The 25,012-nt window shown below is 38.9% G+C and overlaps 1 protein-coding gene across 4 annotated transcripts in view; it reads left to right on the forward strand.

The window, feature by feature from the left end:
• TBC1D22B (TBC1 domain family member 22B) overlaps positions 1–25,012 on the forward strand; it is a 113,967-nt gene that overhangs the window by 34,103 nt on the left and 54,852 nt on the right. For 3 of the 4 annotated variants that reach the window (XM_077161654.1, XM_077161656.1, XM_077161657.1), the window contains exons 4-8: positions 2,187–2,366; positions 2,904–2,974; positions 4,333–4,461; positions 5,916–5,981; positions 8,946–9,060. In XM_077161654.1, coding sequence (XP_077017769.1) covers positions 2,187–2,366; positions 2,904–2,974; positions 4,333–4,461; positions 5,916–5,981; positions 8,946–9,060 — 561 coding nt within the window. The remainder of the gene's footprint in view (positions 1–2,186; positions 2,367–2,903; positions 2,975–4,332; positions 4,462–5,915; positions 5,982–8,945; positions 9,061–25,012) is intronic. The other variant, XM_077161658.1, reaches the window with a different exon arrangement.

A 25,012-nucleotide genomic window follows, 5' to 3' on the forward strand; every position in this document is an offset into this window, starting at 1 on the left:
GACCTTGGTGAGCCTAACCAGTCACAAGATGTAGTTGCCCCTTCCCACCTTAACCGCTGCTTAGCCCTGATATCTGGGTCTTCTCTTCCTGACACTCAAATGTTGCCTGCCATCCTCTTCCTTTTCTTCTCACAAAATGTTTGTGGTTTAATTGCTTCACATTGCATTAAGCCTGATCAGGTTTAAGAATTGAAAGTTAAGTAGTTAAAGTTGTTTGTGGCCGAATTTCACAAATGTTTGGCACTGTTAATTGGCTTCCTCTGCCCTGGGGAACAGCCACTAACATAAAGTTATCTTTTTCCTGCTCCTGAGAGTCTGACATGTAACAAGTGCCTGATCTGTGCCTGAAGGGTCTGGGTTATAGCTCCTTGACCTCCAGGTGTGCCTATCAGGTTGGGTGGGATGGGAAGAGATGCTGAGTCTGTTTCTTTTCAGGGAACTGTTCTCAGTATTTGGTTGGGGTGATGGTTTTATATGTTTGGAGATTCTTAGTATACTCTTTTAAGTATCCTTTGCTACATTTAATGATACCTTAAGGGGTTTTATGAAAGTCATTTATTCTGAACTGAGGAATGCCATCATTCTAATGAAAGTTTAAAAAGCTGACTGGTAAAGGGTGAAAAGAAGGTAAAAGAATGTCAGAGTCCTGGTGTGTGTCCTGACTCATGTTCTAAAGAGAACTTCTTTTACAGTTTCAGAGTAAGTATGAGGTCGTGCAATTAGGCTGTGAGTCATTTAGAATCATTGCATAGTCAACTTTACATTGCTGATTCCCCTAGCTTTTGAACCTTCATTGCCATTCCCAGACACATTCAATGTTGATTGACCAGGTGGCCACTGCTGAGGCTGTGGAAAGTGTCTAGGTACCTCACTGACGGTCTCCAGGTGTTTCCAATGTGAGGAAGTGCCCTCCATGATCCCTCATTAGTCAACCCTGTGCAACTAGGACCTCCCAGAAGATTCCTCTTATTTGGCTCTCTCTTCTGAGCCTGGCTCTGTTAATAACCGATATTGGAGATACACATCTGTCTCAGCTTTGCTGTGTGTGGTCTGTATTGTCTAGGCACCTTTTATACTAGGCAACCCAGCCAAGCACTTCATGGCAGTTGTTTCTGTAAACCTTCTAGTTGTGCTGGTTGATTAGTGTTCACTGTTTACTTCTTGTTGTGACTACTTTTTAAGGCCCAGATAACGTAAAAAATATGAAACAGTCATGAAAGGACAGACAAAATTGAAAAGTAAGTTTTGTTTGGAGTAATAGAATAAACAAGCATTTTAGAGTCAGACAAGTAAGACATACTCTCATTGCCATTTACTTAATCTTTCTGAGACAAAATTTCCTCATCTGTAAAATAGTAATAAATTCCTACCATGTGTTGTAAGGATCAAATGAAACAAGTGATGGCACAATGTCTTATAAATAGTAAGCACTCAATAAATGTTAGTCTTATACTGCTCATCTCTCTTACCCACCATTCGGTTTAGAAATGTCTGAATCCAGACAGAGAGAGATCAGCTTGAGTCTTTGTTTCTGTCATTTCAGTCAAATCCCGGTAGAATTAAAAGCTGCTTCATTTTTTGAAGAAACATAGGCACACAGAACAACTGCAGCCACCCAAAGTGGAATTGCCTTAGGTCAGAGTTTCACTCCCAGGGTGCAGTACACATTGGTGGGCCAAGAACAGGTTAGAAGTGAACCAGGAATATCGACCCTTTTAGCCCTTGGGTTAGCCGAGTGGGGCCTGGAACTACTGAAAAATGGTCATCTCCTTTTATTGCAGTTTAATTTACAGTGTTATCATTTTTTATGTGATCTTTGACATGGGAAGGGAGGCACTACCTTAGACTACATTGCCACTGACCTCACTATTAGATACCAGGAAAAGTTCTAGGTTGGGGTAGAAAAAAAGCATTTGATTTTCCTCAGCAGTTGCCAAAAAGGTTTTCAAAGCTTCTACAGCATGTGGGGTCTCTTAGCACATAAAGTGCCTTGGTATATGTGACAAAAAGGCAGCTTATCCTTTGGGCAGACAAGGGATGCGCAGGCTGGTTCTCACCCCTTGCCTCTCAGCTGGGCACCTTCACAATGTAAAATCCACACAGACCCAGCACTGAACAGTTACGTTTAAGGTGTCTCAGAATCTCTGCTCTTCATACACCCATGGTATGTCTTTCAATTATCTCAGGTGATACATGCCTGAGGAACCCTCTCCACAAACAGCAGTCACTCCCTCTCCGACCCATCATCCCCCTTGTTGCCCGAATCTCGGACCAGAATGCTTCTGGGGCTCCCCCGATGACTGTCCGGGAAAAAACCCGCCTAGAAAAATTCCGTCAGCTTCTCTCCAGCCACAACACTGACTTAGGTGAGTCCTTGTGAGCCTCACTCTTGGTGACTGTAATTCTTAGAGACCTGGAGGCTATTGCTCTTTATTCTTGCTTCTTTTACTTTTCCAGCATCTCCTGATCTGATGCCCATTGCAGTGACATGCAGGTATTAAGTCAGAAGTTTGTTACTAGAGATTAGGGACCAAATTAGGTGGGACTGATTTCTGTGGCCTGTAGACCATAATACAACTATTCTGGCTTTGGTCTCCTTCCCCTCAATGTAATTCTTACTGAAATCCACACCTCCTGGTGTTTATATTCCTATTTAACTTTAATCTCTAAGATGATGGGATCACTGCTGCAGAGCTGTGTCCTTGGCACTTTGCTGCTTAGGGCTGTTGTTTTGGCTTTTTCCCTGAGCTTGTCAGTAGCAGGGTGATGGTGATGGTGGTGGTGGTGGTGGTGGTTCTCTTGTCTTTCCTAAATGATGGGAGGCTTCAGGTGGTGCTATTGAGATTTATTTTAGGACTTTTTGTGGGAAAAGCTAATCCAGTGAGGTTGTAATCTGTTTGCAGATGAACTGAGGAAGTATAGCTGGCCAGGAGTTCCCAGGGAGGTTCGTCCTGTAACCTGGAGACTCCTGTCGGTGAGTTCTACCCACTGTGTAGAGAAGTGTGAGCCTCATACAACTCTTCTAGCCTGTTGAGGTCAGTCTGGTCACATTTGTCACACTCCATAGACTTCTCTGATCCTACTGAATGTGACAAAACTATGGACTGCCGTCCTAATTCTGTGCATAAAAAACATTCTTGAGAGTTTGTTCCCACACATACAGAATGAGAATATATTCTTATTCCCACACATGTAGAAGAGCACAAAGTTGGCTCCTATAATCACGATCTCACTTTCTCAATGTAGAGAAGGGAGAATATAGTGAGTCAGGGTGACCCCAACTCTTGGTCAGGCAAGCTCCTGCATTCCTGTGCTTCAGTTTTTTTCAGTAGGAATCACTAATGTAGTTGAAACTCATTTTGAAGCTGTGAAGAGTTGATAAATGGGACTGTAGTAGTCTCACATTCACTCAGTACAGAGCATTGTAATAGGGGCTCTTGGATTTCCTGAACCTATAAAATTCATCCATTTATTTATCTACTATTTATTAAGGGCCTGCTATTGGCTGGGCATGGTGCCAGGTGCTGTGAGGGTATAAAAAAAAATTACGCCACAATCCCTACTCTCCAGGCATCCCAGCATGGAATGTATTATGTAAATGTCAGCAAAAGGGAGGAAATCTTCTCCTGATTGCCTCCTCCACCCCTGATCTTGCAGCCATTTACTCTTTGCTTTTTGAAGTTGCTTTGGTAGGAACAGAAATGGAACAGTAAGAATTGAGAGTGTGATTTACACCAGGGATAAGAATGAAAGTTGACCGGGAGCTTTAGCTAGGAGGGAGTCTGCTGCCAGACATTCTCTGAGTGTTGTAACTACTATGTCGCAGATTCCTTTCAGCTTCGTAAACTGGTAATTCTGAATGTTACAGTGGCATAGTAACTGGCACCAATTTACTTGGCCCATCGCTGAACTGCACTGGAGAGGTTACGGGAATCCTGTGATTCTCAGAATTGTAGCCCTGCACACATGCAGCCGTTTGAGACTACAACTTGTCCAGCTCCCTCCTACTGACTTACATTCCCGGCTCAGCTGTGCCATCTCTGGGAGCTCGGGAGTGCTCACCAGCAGTACAAGCTCCCAGCACAGTGCACGGCCAAAGGTGTGTGTAAATGACCCTGGGAAAGCTGGCCTTTTTTCATCTGTCTGCATGTGGATCTCATTGAAGGAGAAGTAGGCAGACATTAGGTGGCCAAAACCAAAAACGGATTTACCCTTGTTCTCCTGGGAGTTTTCTTTCCATTCTTTTGATAGTTTCCAAGTCACTGCTAAGACTAAAATAAAAATTCATCCAACCAGTGTCTGTTCCCATCTGACTGGCAGTCCTGTCTATAGGGCTATCTCCCGGCAAACACTGAGAGGAGGAAGTTGACCCTGCAGCGGAAGCGGGAGGAATATTTTGGCTTCATTGAGCAGTATTATGACTCTCGAAATGAGGAGCATCATCAGGATACCTACAGACAGGTACAGTCATCACCTGCTGCCTCTTCTTTCTTTCCTTAGTAGTCATAATCTCCAGATACATATTCTGGTAATATTATCAATATACAGGTTTTCTAACTCTTTTGACCAAGGCATACTGGTTGGGAATTAAATTTTTTCCCTGACGTGCTTCTCCTCTTACCATTAAGCAGCTCCAGTTTTAGCCATTTTAAATAAATAGTTTTTTTTTTTTTTCCACTGGTCAAATGGCAGTGCTTCTCAAAATTTTATGTGCATGCAAATCACTTAGGATCTTGATAAAATCCCACCTAGGGATTATGTTAAAATGCAGATTCTGGTTCAGTAGGTCTGAGTGAGGCCTACACTCTGACAAGCTACCAGGTAATATCGATGCTGCTGGCTTACAGACCACACATGGAGTAATGAATATTGTAGGACATGGAGTGCTTTGAAAATTATTGCTTTTTTCTTTCTTTCCTTTGTATATATGTTATATTATACAATAAAAAAAGTTAAAAAAAATTGCAGGACATGAGATGAAAGATAAGATCACTCACGAATGGTCCATTTCCTTTAGATTGTGACACCCATGTGTCCTCTGGTAGCTGCAGTGCCTGTTCAGCAGGAGCTGTAGCCATCAGCAGCCTTGGCAGGGAGTTTTTCTTCATCATTCATAGTGGTCCCTACAGCCAGAGGAGAGATCTCTGGCAGCATTATACACTGAGGAAGGAGAAGAGTAAGTAGTCTGTGATTGCAGAAGGCGAAAAAGACTGGGGCATCAGCTGCAGCTGTCTGTAACTGGGGTATGTTATTTTCAGCCCCATGAACTGAAGTAGCCTCTGCTGCCACTGACACAGTCCTTATTAGACCAGGCATTGGGAAATCCCTGAAGGCCTCTCTCCTGAGGCCAAAACCAAGCATGCATAGTTCTAGTGGCAGTGACCTCTCTGATAACAGAAGAACTTTTGGCTCCAGTTATTGAACACCGATTCTGCTTTGCTCTCCCCCACTCCTTGCATGTCCTGACTCCAGAAGCAAGTCTTTCCCTGATATGCTATCCTGGCACATTTTTGTGGCTATCAGAGTTCTGTAGTTCTTGGGCGCTGTTAATAAGTAATATTCTAAAAGAAGGGTACACATTTTAACTGTACCTGTTAAATAAATGCCAGCCCAGAGTGAAACATAAATTCTAGAGCAATAAGAAAAACCAGTTGTTTTTTTACTTAAGGGGAATTTTACTTATTTAGGGGAATTTTTCTCACTGTTCTGTAAGCTGTGAAAACATATTCCAGATGGACAGGTAGGTTTAAGTAGACTACTTTTTGTGTCAGTTATTTCTTTCTACAGATATATTGTGCTCTAACTCTTGATCTACTCCCTTAATTCCCAGTGTTTTAAGAAAATAACTTCTCAAAATTACTTGTCAAAAGAACAAATTGGCATGTATGTTTCTGGACATGATTTCTCTTTTTCAGATTCACATTGACATTCCAAGGACAAATCCTCTTATTCCATTGTTCCAGCAACCACTTGTACAGGAGGTGAGGGACGTATTTCACATTCTCTGGCCCCTCTTCCCCCATATCTCTGTAGTACCTGGTCTCCATGGGTGAATGCTGTCATGGGCAGGTCTATAATTAATCATGATAGTACCTTATGTTCATGTAGAGATTTGACCTTTTTATAGCACTTTCTTGTGCATTCTCATTTGATCTTTATAACAAACCTGTATTCTGAGGAGGGCTTGAAGGGGTTAAGGGACTTGCCCAGAATCTTGAGGCTAGTTGGCAACAGAGTGAAGACTAGAACCCACATCTTAGAATTGCTCTTCTTCTGTTTGTTCTACTTTATCAAGTTGGAAGTAGTGATACTTTGAAACCTAAGGAGTTAGCAAAGCACAAGGAAGGTCTCAGTGAAACTAGCTCTTCTTCAGTGACAAACCTTTGTCAGGTTCAGAGGTCCTGGGAGGGTGGTAGAGGGAGAGCCAAAACCCACAGATGGCAGTTCTTCCCATTCCTATGGCAAAGCCTGTCAGCTTTTCTCTCACCTTCTTCCTGATGACCTTGGTGCACTGTTATACCCTGAGTTTGAGGGTTTGATTCTGTTGAGTATTGCTTTTTAATGGTTTATAATGTGTAAGTCTTGTGACTGGTAGAAGAGATACAGGAAAAACCTCCAGTAGTGGAACTTGGATGCAAATATTTCATAGTATAGCTAACTATACCATGATTTTGAGGATTTGATTCTGTTTGATATTGCTTTTTAATTGTTTATAATGTATAGGTCTTGTGATCAGAATTGAATCTATACACTCATTGAAATTAAGAATTTTCTTTGCAGCTTAACAGTAGAACAGTGGATACAAGAGTTCTTTGAATTGAGCTTTCAGTTATCCTCGTAATAGAGAGGGACAGTGGTAGAAATGATTAAAATGATTTTCAATTGACTTTGAATTATAGTTGTAATTTTGTTTAAATACAGGTATCTCTACAAGGGGGAATACCTCAAAGACTTACCAATAACATAAGGGAACTTTTTAGGGTGACTCCATTATTTTACCTACAAGATTCAGCTTGGAAGGAGCAAAAACCTGTTCAGGTCTCACTGTATCTCCCATCCAGTTTCTCCTGGCTCAGTTGTGCTTATTCTTCATTTTAACTTGGAGATGTTCAGATAGTTATCTTTTACCTATTGATATTTAATCTAAGTTTGGAGATGAGAAAAGTGGTTTGTTTAAAATACTCCTCTTAGAGTAGAACCTGAATGCAAAGAAGAAAACTCAAAATATATTCCTTCCAATTTTTCTTGAATCACCTTTCTATCTATCAGACTGTCGTCAGTTTACACAGAGTAAAAATGCTAGCCAAAGAGAAGAGAACAAAATAACTTTGAACATTGTTAGGCTGGCTCTGCAAACCTCAGACATATGAGAACTAACTGTATGAAATCAGAATTACCCACACCAGTAAAAGAGGTATAGGAAAAACCTCCAGGGATTATTCCATCCACACCTCTCTGCAAGACAGGATTATCCCAGATTTTCTATAGTGAATATTCTATGGTCGTCAGGCTTAGTACTCCTAAATTCCCATCTCTCTGGCATCTCCACTCATGCATTGTCCTACCCTTACTAGAGAGGGATTATTGCAGGGCTCCTGATTCTGAACAGCTGGCTTGAGATCTTCTTAAATAAGGCAAGTATGGCTTGAACTACAATTTTAAGGATGGGAAGAGGGGTAATTCAGCAATGAAGAGTATAGAGTATTGGGCCTGACACAAATGAGAATGTCATGCCCTTCCCTGAGCCACAGAACACAAGTGGGTAAGTCTAATGGAGGCAAAAAGGCAAGCCTCACTTCTAGATGGGGATTTCTTCTTAATGCCTACAAGGGCAGGAGTATTGATAGTGGAAGTGTTTGTTCAGTTTTGTGTGCCAGCTAGGAGGCAGATTCAGATACAGGGTCTGGGACACATCCTTTATGGTGTCACTAGGTTGTCTACTCCTCGCCATATTAGCTAACTAACTCCAAAACTATGTAACCATATCCTTTTTATTGGTCTCTCTGGGAGGTATTTTCCCCCTTTGAACTTGACCTCTGAGGGGACCTCCTCAGTCTGACCCTAGAGCTGTCTAGGTGGGACTGTGCAGAATCCATGTGCTTTAGAAGCTCTCTGATCTCCTATCCTCCCTGCATGTATTTGCCATTCCCTCTGCCATCCCTCTCGTGTGGTTCACAGAGATGTGAGGTATCCCAGCCAAAGCCAGTTTCAAGATTCTGTCTGTCCTAGGAGTTGTACTCATGAGGATGACGCCAAAGAACAAGTGTTTTCAGATTGAAAGAAGATATATTTTACCCCAGACACTTTCCCATGGGGGCCCTGGCTGATCTCTCTTTTCTCAAATTCTCAGCTGTAGGAGTCCACAGGATTCGGTTTATTTGATTTCCTATCCCCAGCCAGTGTCTGGGTTGCATCCTGATCAATGAAGTGACTCACTGTTCCTAGTCAAGAGAACTAAATCTCTCCCTTCATAGATGGTCCTTCTCAGCAGGGAGAGGCTGGAGGGTGGTAGAGAAGGCATTTCCTCTCTAAATCCTGCAGTGACCAAAAAAAATTTAAGAGGAGGTTATCAGAACTAAGATGTTTTGATATTTTACTCTTGAAAATAGAAAAATAGAATGCACAAAATGAGAGTGTGGTGGCCTGGATGAATGGCATCTATAGCAAATGTTTTCTCAGCCATTTGTGTTGCTGTCCTTTTCTTATCCCAATTTTATGTCAGAGTGGTCAGATACTGAAAAAAATAAATAAAGGGCAAGAATTATTTGCCCCTACTTGAAAACAGCTAGTGCCTTAGAAACTGTACATTTACAAACTTGATTTTTTTTTAAAGTGTCTAAAAATTTCTAAAAATTTTGCACCAACCCTGAGATAAATTATAAAGTGATTGAAGAGGAGTATAGCCCCATGATTTAACACGTCTTCTTTCTTTCTCATTTTTCTAGATCTTCGAAAGAATTCTATTTATTTGGGCCATCCGACACCCTGCCAGTGGGTATGTCCAGGGAATTAATGACCTGGTCACTCCGTTCTTTGTCGTCTTCCTCTCAGAATATGTGGGTAAGATGCATGAGTACCAAATTGAACAAGCTATTGCTCGTTCTTATCTGTGATATGTTTGTTTTCTTCTTCCAAGAGTGCAGCTAGTAGGCACCTTGCTGAAAAAGAGATAGTGGCTTTGGAACACACAGTTAAACCTGTTTTAACAGCATTAGCAGCCTGTAATTTCTCTCTTGAGATGGTCACAGGTCTCGCCTAAAGAGACCTGCTTTGTCATAAGAATGACCAAATTGACATTATTTATGTTCTGCTATTTTTTAAAAATTTTTATTAATAAAACCAATCAACATACATCAACACCTAATTGTATATTCATCATCATGAACTTTTCTTAGAACATTTGCATCAATTTAGAAAAAGAAATAAAAAGACCACAGAAAAAAATTAATACATACCATACCCCTTTCTCCTCCCTTTCATTGATCACTAGCATTTTAGTCTGCTAAAATTATTTTTCCCCTATTATTTATTTATTTTTAACCCATATGTTTTACTCATCTGTCCATAAGGTAGATAAAAGAGGCATCAGACACAAGGTTTTCACAGTCACACAGTCACATTGTGAAAACTGTATCATTATACAATCATCTTTAAGAAACATGGCTACTGGAACACAGCTCTACGTTTTCAAGCAGTTCCCTCCAGCCTCTCTGTTACGCCTTAACTAAAAAGGTGATATCTATTTAATGTGTAAGAATAACCTCCAGAATAACCTCTTGACTCTGTTTGAAATCTCTCAGCCATTGACACTTTATTTTGTCTCATTTCTCTCTTCCCCCTTTCAGTTGAGAAGATTTTCTCAACCCCTTGGTGCTGAGTTCCAGCTTATTCTAGTATTTCTGTCCCACGTTGCCAGGAAGGGCCACACCCCTGGGAGTCATGTCCCACGTAGAGAGGGGGGAGGGCAGTGAGTTTGCTTGTCATGTTGGCTGAGAGAGAGAGGCCACATCTGAGCAGCAAAAGAGGTTCTCTTGAGAGTGACTCTTAGGCCTAATTTTAAGTAGGCTTAGCCTATCCTTTGCAGGGTTAAATTTCACATGAACAAACCCCAAGATTGGGGGCTCAGCCAATTGCTTTGGTTGTCTCCACTACTTGTGAAATATCAAGAATTCTCTACTTGGAGAAGTTGAATTTTCCCCCTTTCTTACCATTCCCTAAGGGGACTTTGCAAATACTTTTTTATTCACTGTTCAAATCCTTCTGGGATTTATCGAGGCATCACTCTGGACAAACCTACAAAATCTCATGTCCTACTCAAGGTTCCATGTACTTATGGTGTTCAGTTAAGCTGTCCACATAAGTTATATTAGGAAATGCACTAGTCAGAATAAAAGTTTTGTACCAAATAAACATGTTTTGCTTTAGTCTCACACATAAGGTAAAGTTTTAAAATATTAATTACCGTCTATTTTCAACACCCTGCATTATTGACATTCCTTTGTTCTTCCTCATGCAGAACATTTTTTAATTTGTGCATTTAGTCACTCATTATACACTCCAGGCATTCCTAGATTATACCATCTCAGTCTTTATCGTATATCTTTCCTTCTGATTTCATTTGTGCCTCCAGCTCTCCTCTCTCTGTCATTCTCACATTCAGTTTCATTCAATGTTCTAACATTATTGTATTACAATTAGGTAGTATTGTACTATCCATTTCTGAATTTTTACAATCAGTCCCGTTGCACAGTCTGTATCCCTTCAGTTTCAATTACCCAATATCTACCCTAGTTCTATCTCCTGATAACTTCTGTTCTTAACTGAAGTTATCCAAGTTCATTCATTAATGTTAGTTCATATCAGTGAAACCATACGGTATTGGTCCTTTGTTTCTGGCTAATCTCACTCAGCATAATGTCTTTAATGTCTATCCATGTTGCTACATACTTCATAACTTTATTCTGTCTTACAGTTACATAATATTCCATCATGTGTATATACCACAGCTTGTTTAGCCACTTGTCTGTTGATGGACATTTGGGCTGTTTCCATCTCTTGGCAATTATAAATAATGCTGCTATAAACATTGGTGTGCAAATGTCTGTTTGTGACCTTGCCCTCATGTCCTCTGAGTAGATACCTAGCAATGGTATTGCCAGGTCACATGGCAATTCTATATTTAGCTTTTTGAGGAACCACCAAACTGCCTTCCACAGCAGTTGTACCATTTGACATTCCCACCAACAATGGATAAGTGTGCCTCTTTCTCCACATCTTCTCCAGCATTTGTCATTTTCTGTTTTATTGATAATGGCCATTCTGGAGGGTGTGAGATAATATCTTATTGTGGTTTTGATTTGCATTTCCCTAATGGCCAGGAAAGGTGGGCATCTCTTCGTGTGCCCTTTGGCCATTTGTGTTTCCTCTTCTGAGAAGTGTCTGTTCAAGTCTTTTTCCCACTTTGTAATTGGGTTGGCTGTCTTTTTGTTGTTGAGTTAAACAATCTCTTTATATATTCTGGATACTATAACTTTATCTGATATATCATTTCCAAATATTGTTTCCCATTGTGTAGGCTATCTTTTTACTTTCTTGACAAAGTTCTTTGATGCACAAAAGTGTTTAATTTTGAGGAGTTCCCATTTCTTTCCTTCTTCAGTGCTCTTGCTTTGGGTGGAAGGTCTAGGAAACCGCCTCCTAGTATAAGATTTATAAGATATTTCCCTACATTTTCTTCTAACAGTTTTATGGTCTTAGATCAGATCTAATGTGTAGGTCTTTGATCCATTTTATTTATTTATTTATTTATTTATAATGCACAACCAATATAAACACAAACATTCTTATCATATGATCATTGCATTCTTGTTATATAATGCAACTAACTCACACTGTCATCACATAGTTGTATATTCATCATCATGATCCTTTCTTAGAACATCTGCATCAATTCAGAAAAAGCAATAAAAAGAAAACAGGAAAAAATTCCTACATTCATGCTCCTTACCCCTCCCCTTCACCGATCACCAGCATTTCAATCTACTGAATTTATTTTAACATTTGTTCACCCTATTATTTATTTATTGTTAATCCATGTGTTTTACTTGTCTGTTAATAAGGTAGACAAAAGAAGCATCAGTCACAAGGCTCTCACAACCACACAGGCACACTGCAACAACATTTCATTGTACAATTATCTTCAAGAAACTTGGTCACTGGAGCACAGCTCCACATTTTCAGGCAATTCCCTCTAGCCTCTCCATTACACCTTAACTAAACAAGTGATACCTATTTAATGCGTAAGAATAACCTCCAGGATCCCCTCTCGACTGTTTGGAATCTCTCAGCCATTGATGCTTTATTTTGTCTCATTTCGCTCCCACCTCCTTTTTTTTTTTTTTTACTTCAGGGGTGCATGTCATCTATATATATTTTTGAGGATGTATTTATTTTTCTTTTTAATTAATTTATTATTTATTTATGATACATAACTACATATAAACACAAACATTCTTATCATATGATCATTCCGTTCTTGTTATGTAATCAGTAACTCACACTATCATCACATACTTGTATTTTTATCATCATGATCATTTCTTAGAACATCTGCATCAATTCAGAAAAATCAATAAAAAGAAAACAGAAAAAAATTCATACATACCATACCCCTTACCCCTCCCCTTTACTGATCACCAGCATTTCAATCTATTAAATTTATTTTAACATTTGTTCCCTCTATTATTTATTTATTTTCAATCCATATGTTTTATTTGTCCGTCTATAAGGTGGACAAAGGAGCATCAGACACAAGGCTCTCACAACCACACTGCAACAGCCGTATCATCATACGATTATCTTCAAGAAACATGTCCACCAGAGCACAGCTCCACATTTTCAGGCTGTTCCCTTCAGCCTCTCCATTACACCTTAACTAAACAGGTGATATCTATTTAATGCGTAAGAATAACCTCCAGGATAACCTCTCAACTCTGTTTGGAATCTCTCAGCCACTGGCACTTTCTTTTGTCTCATTTCGCTATTCCCCCTTTTGATCAAGAAGATTTTCTCAATCCTTTGATGCTGAGTTCCAGCTAATTTTAGGATTTCTGTCCCACGTTGCCAGGAAGGTCCACACCCCTGGGAGTCATTTGCCACATAGAGAGTGGGAGGGCAGTGAGTTTGCTCGCTGTGTTGGCCGAGAGAGAGAGGCCACATGTGAGCAACAAAAGAGGTTCTCTTGGGGGGTGATTCTTAGGCCTAATTTTAAGTAAGCTTAGCCTATCCTTTGCAGGATTTAGTTTCATATGAACAAATCCCAAGATTGGAGGCTCCGCATATTGCTTTGGCTGCCCCCACTGCTTGTGAGAATATCTCTTTGATCCGTTTTGAGTTAATTTTTATATAGTGTGTGGGATGTGGATCCTCTTTCATTCTTTTGCATGTGGATATCCAGTTCTCTAGGCACCATTTTTTGAAGAGACTGTTCTTTCCCACGTGAGTTGTCTTGACTGCCTTATCAAAGATCAATTGTCCATAGATGAGAGGGTCTGTATCTGAACACTTCATTCAATTCCATTGGTCAGTATAACTATCTTTATGCCAGTACAATCCTGTTTTGACCACTATAGCTTTGTAATACGCCTTAAAGTCAGGTAGCGTGAGACCTCTGACTTTATTTTTCTTTGTCAGGATACTTTTAGCTAATCAGGGCACCCTGCCCTTCCAGATAAATTTGGTTATTGGATTTCCTATTTCTGAAAAGTAAGTTTTTAGTGTTTTAATTGGTATTGCATTGAATCTGTAAATCAGTTTAGGTAGAATTGACATCTTAACTATATTTAGTCTTCCAATCCATGACATGGTAGTCCCTTCCATTTATTTAGGACTTCTGTGATTTCTTTTAATATTTTCTTACAGTTTTTTCTGTATAGGTTTTTTGTCTCTTTAGTTAAATTTATTCCTAAATATTTTATTCTTTTGGTTGCAGTTGTAAATGGAATCTTTTTCTTGATTTCCCCCTCAGATTGTTCATCACTAGTGTGTAGAAACACACAGATTTTTGAGTGTTGATCTTGTAACCAGCCACTTTGCTATACTCATTTATTCACTCTAGAAGTTTTGCTGTGGATTTTTCGGGGTTTTCAACATCATATCACGTGAATTTTGCATATCATATCATATACAAACAGTGAGTGTTTTACTTCTTCCTCTCCAGTTTTGATGCCTTGTATTTCTTTTTCTGTCTAATTGCTCTGGCTAGAACTTCCAACACATAACACATAACAATGGTGATAATGGACATCCTTGTCTTGTTCCTCATCTTAGGGGGAAAGTTTTCAGTTTTTCTCCATTGAGGATGATGTTAGCTGTGGATTTTTCATATATTCCCTTTATCCTGTTGAAGAAGTTCCCTTCTGTTCCTATCCTTTGAAGTGTTTTCAGCAGGAAAGGATGTTGAATTTTGTCAAATGCCTTTTCTGCATCAATCAAGATGATTATGTGGTTTTTCTGCTTTGATTTGTTGATATGGTGTATTACATTAATTACATCCTTGCATACCTGGGATGAATCCTACTTGGTCATGATGTATAATTCTTTTAATGTGTTGCTGGATTCGATTTGCTAGAATTTTGTTGAGGATTTTTGCATCTATATTCATTAGAGAGATTGGTCTGTAGTTTTCTTTTTTTGTAATATCTTTGTCTGTATGAGGGTGATGTTGGCTTCATAGAATGAGTTAGGTAGCTTTCCTCCTCTTCAGTTTTCTTGATGAGTATCAGCAGGATTGTTACTAATTCTTTCTTGAATGCGTGATAGAATTCAGATGTGAAGCCGTCTGATCCTGGTCTTCTCTTTTTGGGGAGCTATTTAATGACTGATTCAATTTCTTTACTTGTGATTGGTTTGTTGAGGTCGTCTGTTTCTTCTAGAGTCAATGTTGGTTGTTCATGCTTCTCTAGGAAGTTGTCCATTTCATCTACATTGTCTAGTTTATTAGCATAAAGTTGTTCATAGTATCCTCTCATTACTTCCTTCATTTCTAGGGTCAGTGGTTATGTCTCCTCTTCCATTTCTGATTTTATTCATTTGCATCCTCTCTCTTCTTCTATTTGTCAGTTTTGCTAAGGGTTTATCAATCTTATTGATTTTCTCTTAGAACCAACTTCTGGTTTTCTCGATTTTCTTGATTGTTTTCATGTTCTCAAGTTCATTTATTTATGCTCTAAACTTTGTTATTTCTTTGCTTTTGCTTGCTTTGGGGTTAGTTTGCTGTTCCTTGTCTAGTTCTTCCAAGTGGACAGTTAATTCCTTGATTTTTGTTTTCTTTTTTGATATAGGCATTTAGGGCAATAAATTTCCCTCTGAGTACTGCCTTTGCTGCATCCCATAAATTTTGATATGTCATATTTTCATTTTCATTTGCATCGAGATATTTACTGATTTCTGTTGTAATTTCTTCCTTGACCCACTGGTTATTTAAGAGTGTATTGTTGAGCCTCCACATATTTGTGAATTTTCTGGCACTCTGCCTATTATTGATTTCCAACTTCATTCCTTTATGATCTGAGAAAGTGTTTTGTATGATTTCAATCTTTTAAAATTTCTTGAGACTTGCTTTGTGACCCAGCATATGGTCTGTCCTTGAGAATGACCCATGAGCACTTGAAAAAAGGTGTATCCTGCTGTTGTGGGGTGTAATGTTCTATAAATGTCTGTTAAGTCTAGCTCATTTATTGTATTATTCAAATTCTCTGTTTCTTTATAGATCCTCTGTCTAGATGTTCTGTCCATTGACGAGAGTGGGGAATTGAAGTTTCCAAGTATTATGGTAGATGTGTCTATTTCTCTTTTCAGTGTTTGCCTCATGTATTTTGGAGCATTCTGGCTTGGTGCATAAATATTTATGATTGTTATGTCTTCTTCTTGAATTGTTCCTTTTATTAATACATAGTGTCCTTCTTTGTCTCTTTTAACTGTTTTACATTTAAAGTCTAATTTGTTGGATATTAGTATAGCTACTTGTGCTCTTTTTTGATTGTTATTTGCATGAGATATCTTTTTCCAACCTTTCACTTCCAACCTGTGTTTATCCTTGGGTCTAAGATGCGTTCGTGTAGGCAGCATATAGATAGGTCCTGTTTTCTAATCCATTCTGCCAGTCTGTGTCTTTTGTTTGGGGAGTTTAATCCATTAACATTTAGTGTTATTACTGTACAGGCAGTACTTCGTTTTGCCTTTTGGATTTTAGATGTTATATCTAATTTTCTTTCTTTTTGCCTTTACTGACAATCTTCATTTCTCGGCCTTAGAGCTGTAAACTAGCAACTTATTAAATTCCCCTTTTTAAAAGCCATTTGTTTCTGATATATTGCATTCTGGCAGCTAGCAAACTAGAACAGAAGCATAAAAATTAAGCTCTTCTTGAGGACTTTTTTCATTTCCCACCTCCCCACCCCTGTGCTAACAGGTCAGCTTTTTTTTTTCTTTTCTTTTGAAGTCAATTTATTTTTTTTAACTTTTTTTATTAATTAAAAAAATTAACAAACAAAACATTAAGATATCATTCCATTCTACATATACAATCAGTAATTCTTAATATCATCACATAGTTGCATATTCATCATTTCTTAGAACAGTTGCATCGCTTTAGAAAAAGAAATAAAAAGACAACAGAAAAAGAAATAAAACAATAATAGAGAAAAAAAGATTATACATAACTATACCCCTTACCCCTCGCTTTCATTTACCACTAGCATTTCAAACTAAATTTATTTTAACATTTGTTCCCCCTATTATATATTTTTATTCCATATGTTCTACTCTTATGTTGATATAGTAGCTAAAAGGGGCATCAGACACAAGGTTTTCACATTCACAGAGTCCCATTGTGAAAGCTATATCATTGTTCAATCATCATCAAGAAACATGGCTACTGGAACACAGCTCTACATTTTCAGGCAGTTCCCTCCAGCCTCTCCGCTACATCTTGAACAACAACGTGATATCTACTTAATGCATAAGAATAACCTCCAGGATAACCTCTCCACTCTGTTTGGAATCTCTCAGCCATTGACACTTAGTCTCATTTCACTCTTCCCCCTTTGGTTGAGAAGGTTCTCTCAATCCCTTGATGTTAATTCTCAGCTCATTCTAGGGTTTTTCTCAGTCCCTTGATGCTGAGTCTCAGCTCATTCCAGGATCTCTGTCCCACGTTGCCAGGAAGGCCCACACCCCTGGGAGTCATGTCCCATGCAGAGAGGGGAAGGGTGGTGAGACTGCTCGTTGTGTTGGCTGGAGAGAGAGGCCACATCTGAGCAACGAAAGAGGCTCTTTTGGGGTTGACTCTTATGCCTAAATTTTAAGTAGACTTGACCTACCCTTTGTGGGGTTAAGTTTCATATGAACAAACCCCAAGACTTGGGGCTCAGCCTATAGCTTTGGTTGTCCACACTGCTTGTGAGAATATCAAGAATTCAACTTGGGGAAGTTGAATTTCTCCCCACTCTCACCATTCCCCAAAGGGGGTTTGCAAATACTTTTCCAGTCACTGATCAAATCACTCTGGAATTTATCGGGGCATCACTCTGGACAAACCAACAAAATTTCATGTCCTACCTGAGATTCCAAGTGCTTATGACATTCAATCAAACTATCTACATGAGTTATATTAGGAAATGCTCTAACCAAAATATAAATTTGTAACAAATAAACATTTTTTGCTTTTGTCTCACACATAAGGTGACATTTTAAAGTATTAATTATCATCTATTTTCAGCACCCTGCAATAATGACATTCCTTTGTTCTTCCTCATGCAAAAAACATTTTTAAAATTTGTACGTTGTACATTTCACTATTATACACTCTAGGCATTCCTAGATTATACCATCTCGATCTTTAACACCTATCTTTCTTTCTGATTTCATTTATGTCCCCAGCCCTCCTCCCTCTATCATTCTCACATGTAGCTTCATTCAGTGTTTTAACATAATTACATTACAGTTAGGTAGTATTGTGCTGTCCATTTCTGAGTTTTTGTATCCTGTCCTGTTGCACAGTCTGTATCCCTTCAGCTCCAGTTACCCAATATCTTACCCTATTTCTATCTCCTGTTGGTCTCTGTTGCCAATGACATATTCCAAGTTTATTCACTAATGTCAGTTCATATCAGTGAGACCATACAGTATTTGTCCTTTAGTTTTTAGCTAGTCTCACTCAACATAATGTTCTCAAGGTCCATCCATGTTGTTACATACTTCATGAGTTTATTCTGTCTTAAAGCTGCATAATATTCCATCATATGTATACACCACAGTTTGTTTAGCTACTCATCTGTTGATGGACATTTTGGCTATTTCCATCTCCTTGCAATTGTAAATAATGCTGCTATAAACATTGGTGTGCAAATGTCCGTTTGTGTCTTTGCCCTTAAGTCCTTTGAGTAGATTCCCAGCAATGGTATTACTGGGTCATATGGCAATCCTATATTCAGCTTTTTGAGGAACCATCAAACTGCCTTCCACAGTGGTTGCACCATTTGACATTCCCACCAACAGTGAATAAGTGTGCCTCTTTCTCCACATCCTCTCCAGCACTTGTCATTTTCTGTTTTGTTGATAATGGCCATTCTGGTGGGTGTGAGATGATATCTCATTGTGGTTTTGATTTGCATTTCTCTAATGGCCAGGGACATTGAGCATCTCTTCATGTGCCTTTTGGCCATTTGTATTTCCTCTTCTGAGAAGTGTCTGTTCAAGTCTTTTCCCCATTTTGTAATTGGATTGACTGTCTTTTTGTTGTTGAGTTGAACAATCTCTTTATAAATTCTGGATACTAGACCTTTATCTGATGTGTCATTTCCAAATATTGTCTCCCATTGTGTAGGCTGTCTTTTCACTTTCTTGATGAAGTTCTTTGATGCACAGAAGTGTTTAATTTTGAGGAGCTCCCATTTATTTATTTCTTTCTTCAGTGCTCTTGCTTTAGGAGTAAGGTTCATAAAACCGCCTCCAGTTATAAGCTTCATAAGATATCTCCCTATATTTTCCTCTAACCATTTTATGGTCTTAGACCTAATGTTTAGATCTTTGATCCATTTTGAGTTAACTTTTGTATAGGGTGTGAGATACGGGTCCTCTTTCATTCTTTTGCATATGGATATCCAGTTCTCTAGGCACCTTTTATTGAAGAGACTGTTCTGTCCCAGGTGAGTTGGCTTGACTGCCTTATCAAAGATCAGATGTCCATAGATGAGAGGGTCTATATCTGAGCACTCTACTCGATTCCATTGGTCGATATATCTATCTTTATGCCAATACCATGCTGTTTTGACCACTGTGGCTTCATAATATGCCTTAAAGTCAGGCAGCGTGAGACCTCCAGCTTCATTTTTTTCCCTCAAGATACTTTTAGCAATTCGGGGCACCCTGCCTTCCAGATAAATTTGCTTATTGGTTTTTCTATTTCTGAAAAGTAAGTTGTTGGGATTTTGATTGGTATTGCGTTGAATCTGTAAATCAATTTATATGAACTGACATCTTAACTATATTTAGTCTTCCAATCTATGAACACTGTATGCCCTTCCATCTATTTAGGTTTTCTGTGATTTCTTTTAACAGTTTCTTGTAGTTTTCTTTGTATAGGTCTTTTGTCTCTTTAGTTAAATTTATTCCTAAGTACTTTATTCTTTTAGTTGCAGTTGTAAATGGAATTTGTTTCTTGAGTTCCCCCTCAGATTGTTCATTACTAGTGTATAGAAACACTACAGATTTTTGAATGTTGATCTTGTAACCTGCCACTTTGCTGTACTCGTTTATTAGCTCTAGTAGTTTTGCTGTGAATTTTTCAGGGTTTTCGATGCATAGTGTCATATCATCTGCAAACAGTGATAGTTTTACTTTTTCCTTTCCAATTTTGATGCCTTGTATTTCTTTTTCTTGTCTAATTGCTCTGGCTAGAACCTCCAACACAATGTTGAATAACAGTGGTGATAGTGGACATCCTTGTCTTGTTCCTGATCTTAGGGGGAAAGTTTTCAGCTTTTCCCCATTGAGGATGGTATTAGCTATGAGTTTTTCATATATTCCCTTTATCATTTTAAGGAAGTTCCCTTGTATTCCTATCCTTTGAAGTGTTTTCAACAGGAAAGGATGTTGAATCTTGTCAAATGCCTGCTCTGCATCAATTGAGATGATCATGTGATTTTTCTGCTTTGATTTGTTGATATGGTGTATTACATTAATTGATTTTCTTATGTTGAACCATCCTTGCATACCTGGGATGAATCCTACTTGGTCATGATGTATAATTCTTTTAATGTGTTGCTGGATTCGATTTGCTAGAATTTTGTTGATGATTTTTGCATCTATATTCATTAGAGAGATTGGTCTGTAGTTTTCTTTTTTTGTAATATCTTTGTCTGGTTTGGGTATGAGGGTGATGTTGACTTCATAGAATGAATTAGGTAGCTTTCCCTCCACTTCGATTTTTGAAGAGTTTGAGCAGAGTTGGTACTAATTCTTTCTGGAATGTTTAATAAAATTCACATGTGAAGCCATCTGGTCCTGGACTTTTCTTTTGGGGAAGCTTTTTAATGACTGATTCAATTTCTTTACTTGTGATGGGTTTTTTGAGGTCATCTATTTCTTCTTGAGTCAAAGTTGGTTGTTCATGCCTTTCTAGGAAGTTGTCCATTTCATCTACATCGTTGTATTTATTAGCATAAAGTTGTTCATAGTATCCTGTTATTACCTCCTTTATTTCTGTGAGGTCAGTGGTTATGTCTCCTCTTCCATTTCTGATCTTATTTATTTGCATCCTCTCTCTTCTTCTTTTTGTCAATCTTGCTAAGGGTCCATCAATCTTATTGATTTTCTCATAAAACCAACTTCTGGTTTTATTGATTTCCTCAATCGTTTTCATGTTCTCAATTTCATTTATTTCTGCTCTAATCTTTGTTATCTCTTTGCTTTTGCTTGCTTTGGGGTTAGTTTGCTGTTCTTTCTCCAGTTCTTCCAAGTGGACAGTTAATTCCTCCATGTTTTCCCTTTCTTCTTTTTGATATAGGCATTTAGGGCAATAAATTTCCCTCTTAGCACTGCCTTTGCTGCTTCCCATAAGTTTTGATATGTTGTGTTTTCATTTTCAGTTGCCTCGAGATATTTACCGATTTCTCTTGTAATTTCTTCCTTGACCCACTGGTTATTTAAGAGTGTGTTGTTGAGCCTCCACGTATTTGTGAATTTTCTGGCACTCTGCCTATTATTGATTTGTAACTTCATTCCCTTATGATCTGAGAAAGTGTTGTGTATGATTTCAATCTTTTTAAATTTGTTGAGACTTACTTTGTGACCCAGCATATGGTCTGTCTTTGAGAATGATCCATGAGCACTTGAGAATAAGGTGTATCCTGCTGTTGTGGGGTGTAATGTCCTATAAATGTCTGTTAAGTCTAGCTCATTTATTGTATTATTCAAATTCTCTGTTTCTTTATAGATCCTCTGTCTAGATGTTCTGTCCATTGATGAGAGTGGGGAATTGAAGTCTCCAACTATTATGGTAGATGTGTCTATTTCCCTTTTCAGTGTTTGCAGTGTTTGCCTCATGTATTTTGGGGCATTCTGGTTCAGTGCATAAATATTTATGATTGTTATGTCTTCATGTTGAATTGTTCCTTTTATTAATACATAGTATCCTTCTTTGTCTCTTTTAACTGTTTTACATTTAAAGTCTAATTTGTTGGATATTAGTATAGCTACTCATGCTCTTTTCTGGTTGTTATTTGCATGAAATCTCTTTTCCCAACCTTTCACTTTCAACCTATGTTTATCTTTGGGTCTAAGATGTGTTTCCTGTAGACAGCATATAGAAGGATCCTGTTTTTTAATCCATTCTTCCAGTCTATGTCTTTTGATTGGGGAGTTCAATCCATTAACATTTAGTGTTATTACTGTTTGGGTAGTACTTTCCTCTACCATTTTGCCTTTTTTATTTTATATGTCATATCTAATTTTTCTTCTTTCTACGCTCTTCTCCACACCTCTCTCTTCTGTATTTTCATATCTGTCTCTAGTGCTCCCTTTAGTATTTCTTGCAGAGCTGGTCTCTTGGTCACAAATTCTCTCAGTGACTTTTTGTCTGAAAATGTTTTAATTTCTCCCTCATTTTTGTAGGACAGTTTTGCTGGATATGGAATTCTTGGTTGGCAGTTTTTCTCTTTTAGTAATTTAAATATATCATCCCACTATCTTCTCTCCTCCATGGTTTCTACTGAGAAATCTACACATAGTTTTATTGGGTTTCCCTTGTATTTGATGGATTGCTTTTCTCTTGCTGCTTTCAAAATCCTCTCTTTCTCTTTGACCTCTGACATTCTGGCTAATAAGTGTCTTGGAGAACGTGTATTTGAATCTGTTCTCTTTGGGGTGCGCTGCACTTCTTCGATCTGTAATTTTAAGTCTTTCATAAGAGTTGGGAAATTTTCAGTGATAATTTCTTCCATTAGTTTTTCTCCTCCTTTTCCCTTCTCTTCTCCTTCCGGGACCCCCACAAAACGTATATTTGTGAGCTTCATATTATCATTCAATTCCTTGAGTCCCTGCTCATATTTTCCCATTCTTTTCCCTATAGTTTCTGTTTCTTTTTGGATTTCAGATGTTCCATCCTCCAGTTCACTAATCCTAACCTCTGTCTCTTGAAATCTACCATTGTAGATTTCCATTGTTTTTTCATCTCTTCTACTGTATCCTTCATTCCCATAAGTTCTGTACTTTGTTTTTTCAGACTTTCCATTTCTTCTTTTTGTTCATTCCTTGCCTTCTTCATGTCCTCCCTCAATTCATTGATTTGGTTTTTGATGAGGTTTTCCATTTCTGTTCATATATTCTGAATTAGTTGTTTCAGCTCCTGTATCTCATTTGAACTATTGGTTTGTTCCTTTGACTGGGCCATATCTTCAATTTTCCTGGTGTTATTTGTTATTTTTTGCTGGTGTCTAGACATTTAATTACCTTAATTAGTTTATTCTGGAGATTACTTTCACTTATCTTACCTAGGGTTTTCTTGCTAGATGAGTTTGTTGTCTATCTGTTCTTTGACCTTCAGTTCAGCTTTTTCTGGGCCTGTAGCTCAAGTTTTGTTCAACAGAGGGCAGTTTTTCAGTTCTTGTTTTCTTGTTTCTTGTCCTGCTTGTAAGGTGCCTTTTCCCTCCCCCGCCTTGGGAGGGTCTACAAAGGTATTACAGACTCCAGCCGGGTTTTCCCGGACTAAACTGGCCTCCTATCAGGGGGAAGGAGTCACCTGCATCAGTTTTCCCTGAGGGTGAGACCCAGCAGGTTGGAAGACTTTCCTGTGAAGTCTCTGGGCTCTGTTTTTCTTATCCTGCCCAGTATGTGGCACTTATCTGCCTGCGGGTCCCACCAGCAAAAGATGTTGTGACTTCTTTAACTTTGGAAGGCTCTCCCTGCTGGGGGTGTGGTGGAGACAGAGGAGAGGTTGTAGGCTGGTTTTAATGGCTTCAAATTGCCAAGCCCTGGGGTCTGAATTCCTTGAGAGAGGGATTCCACCTAAGTTGGACTTCACCCCTCCCCTGGCGAAGGCACAGGCTCCAGATAAGCCCTCAAATGAGCTTGTTCTGCCTATGCCTGGGGTAGTTGCAGCCTGAGAAGTCCCACCGCTGAATCCAGAGGCAGCCAAGCCTCCGTAGAAACAGCCACAAAAACCTGTGTTTTTTCCCCTTTCCTCTTTTTCAGTTAGCCCAATAAGCAACCTCCGCCTTGACCAGTTTCACCTGAGCTGGGGGCCTATTTTTAGTAGTCAGAATTTGTTTATTAATGCCACAATTGGTGTTTGGTTGGACTCAGTCCCTGCTACTGTTAGAGTCTCTTTCCTTTCCTTCCGGGAAGCTGCCTATGGGGGAGGGGCGCCGGGCGCCGGCCTCCGTGGCTTGTGGAACTCACGGTTCCGGAGACTCGCAGCCGGTCCAGCTGGTCCAGACTGGGGTACGCTGTGTGTCCGGTCACTATCATGGCTCCAGGAGCTGTTCTGTACTGTTTCTGGTTATTTAGTAGTTGTTCTGGAGGACGAACTAAAACACGCACATTGCTAAGCTGCCATCTTCTCTCTGATCAACAGGTCAGCTTTTGAAGGCAGCTAAATTCTACTTTATTTAATTTTATTTAGAGAGCCATAAATTGAGCTATTGGGATTTGGGGGTTGTTTCTTGCAATAGTAGCTTTCTAAAACAGTACTAAAGGATGAACCTATAAAATTATTAATCTGTTTGAGTTCTTGATGTTGGCATGAAGTCTTGGTAATAGTATCATGCCATTTAGAAATATTCCTCAGCAGCTGCACTTCTCTTTATATATTTAGTTAATTTGTTAGCTGCCAGTTTTCTACCAAGTTTTTCTTTGCTTTCTACTGGGGCCCAGCCTGATCAGTCCTGCAAATACTGTGCTTTTCTTTGATAATGACTTCATTCTAACTCTGACACTGGCTAATCAGACTCATTTTGCTGGCCAATGAAACTCTTACAGACTCAAGACTTCTCTGCCCTTCTTAGGGATTAGTCTTGACAAGGTTGTACTCAGTTTTACCTTGGCAACAAACTTCACATGGCTCTTTGGTTCCTCCTCCTAGAATAGGAAGGTTGGGCCCATTACTTTAACAAAGTTTTAATTGAGCAAAATTTCAAACATATGAAAAAGTAGAAAGAATAATATAGCACATCCCCGTATACCCATTTCCCAATTCTTAGCCAATCTCTTTTTTTTTTTTTTTTTTGTGGCGGGGTGCAGGGTCTGGGAATCATACCCAGGTCTCCTGCATGGAAGGCGAATATTCTACCACTGAACCATCTGTGCACCCCCAATCTCTTTTTTAACAACCTTATTGAGATAGAATTCACATTACCTAAAATTCACCCCTCCTTATTTTTTCCCCAAATAAACACTCCCCTTTCTGCCTCCCCCCATCCCCTCATAACCTCTAATCCACCTTTTTTTTGAACAG

This window comes from Tamandua tetradactyla, chromosome 5 (genome assembly GCF_023851605.1).
Source record: "Tamandua tetradactyla isolate mTamTet1 chromosome 5, mTamTet1.pri, whole genome shotgun sequence".
NCBI classification, from domain to species: domain Eukaryota; kingdom Metazoa; phylum Chordata; class Mammalia; order Pilosa; family Myrmecophagidae; genus Tamandua; species Tamandua tetradactyla.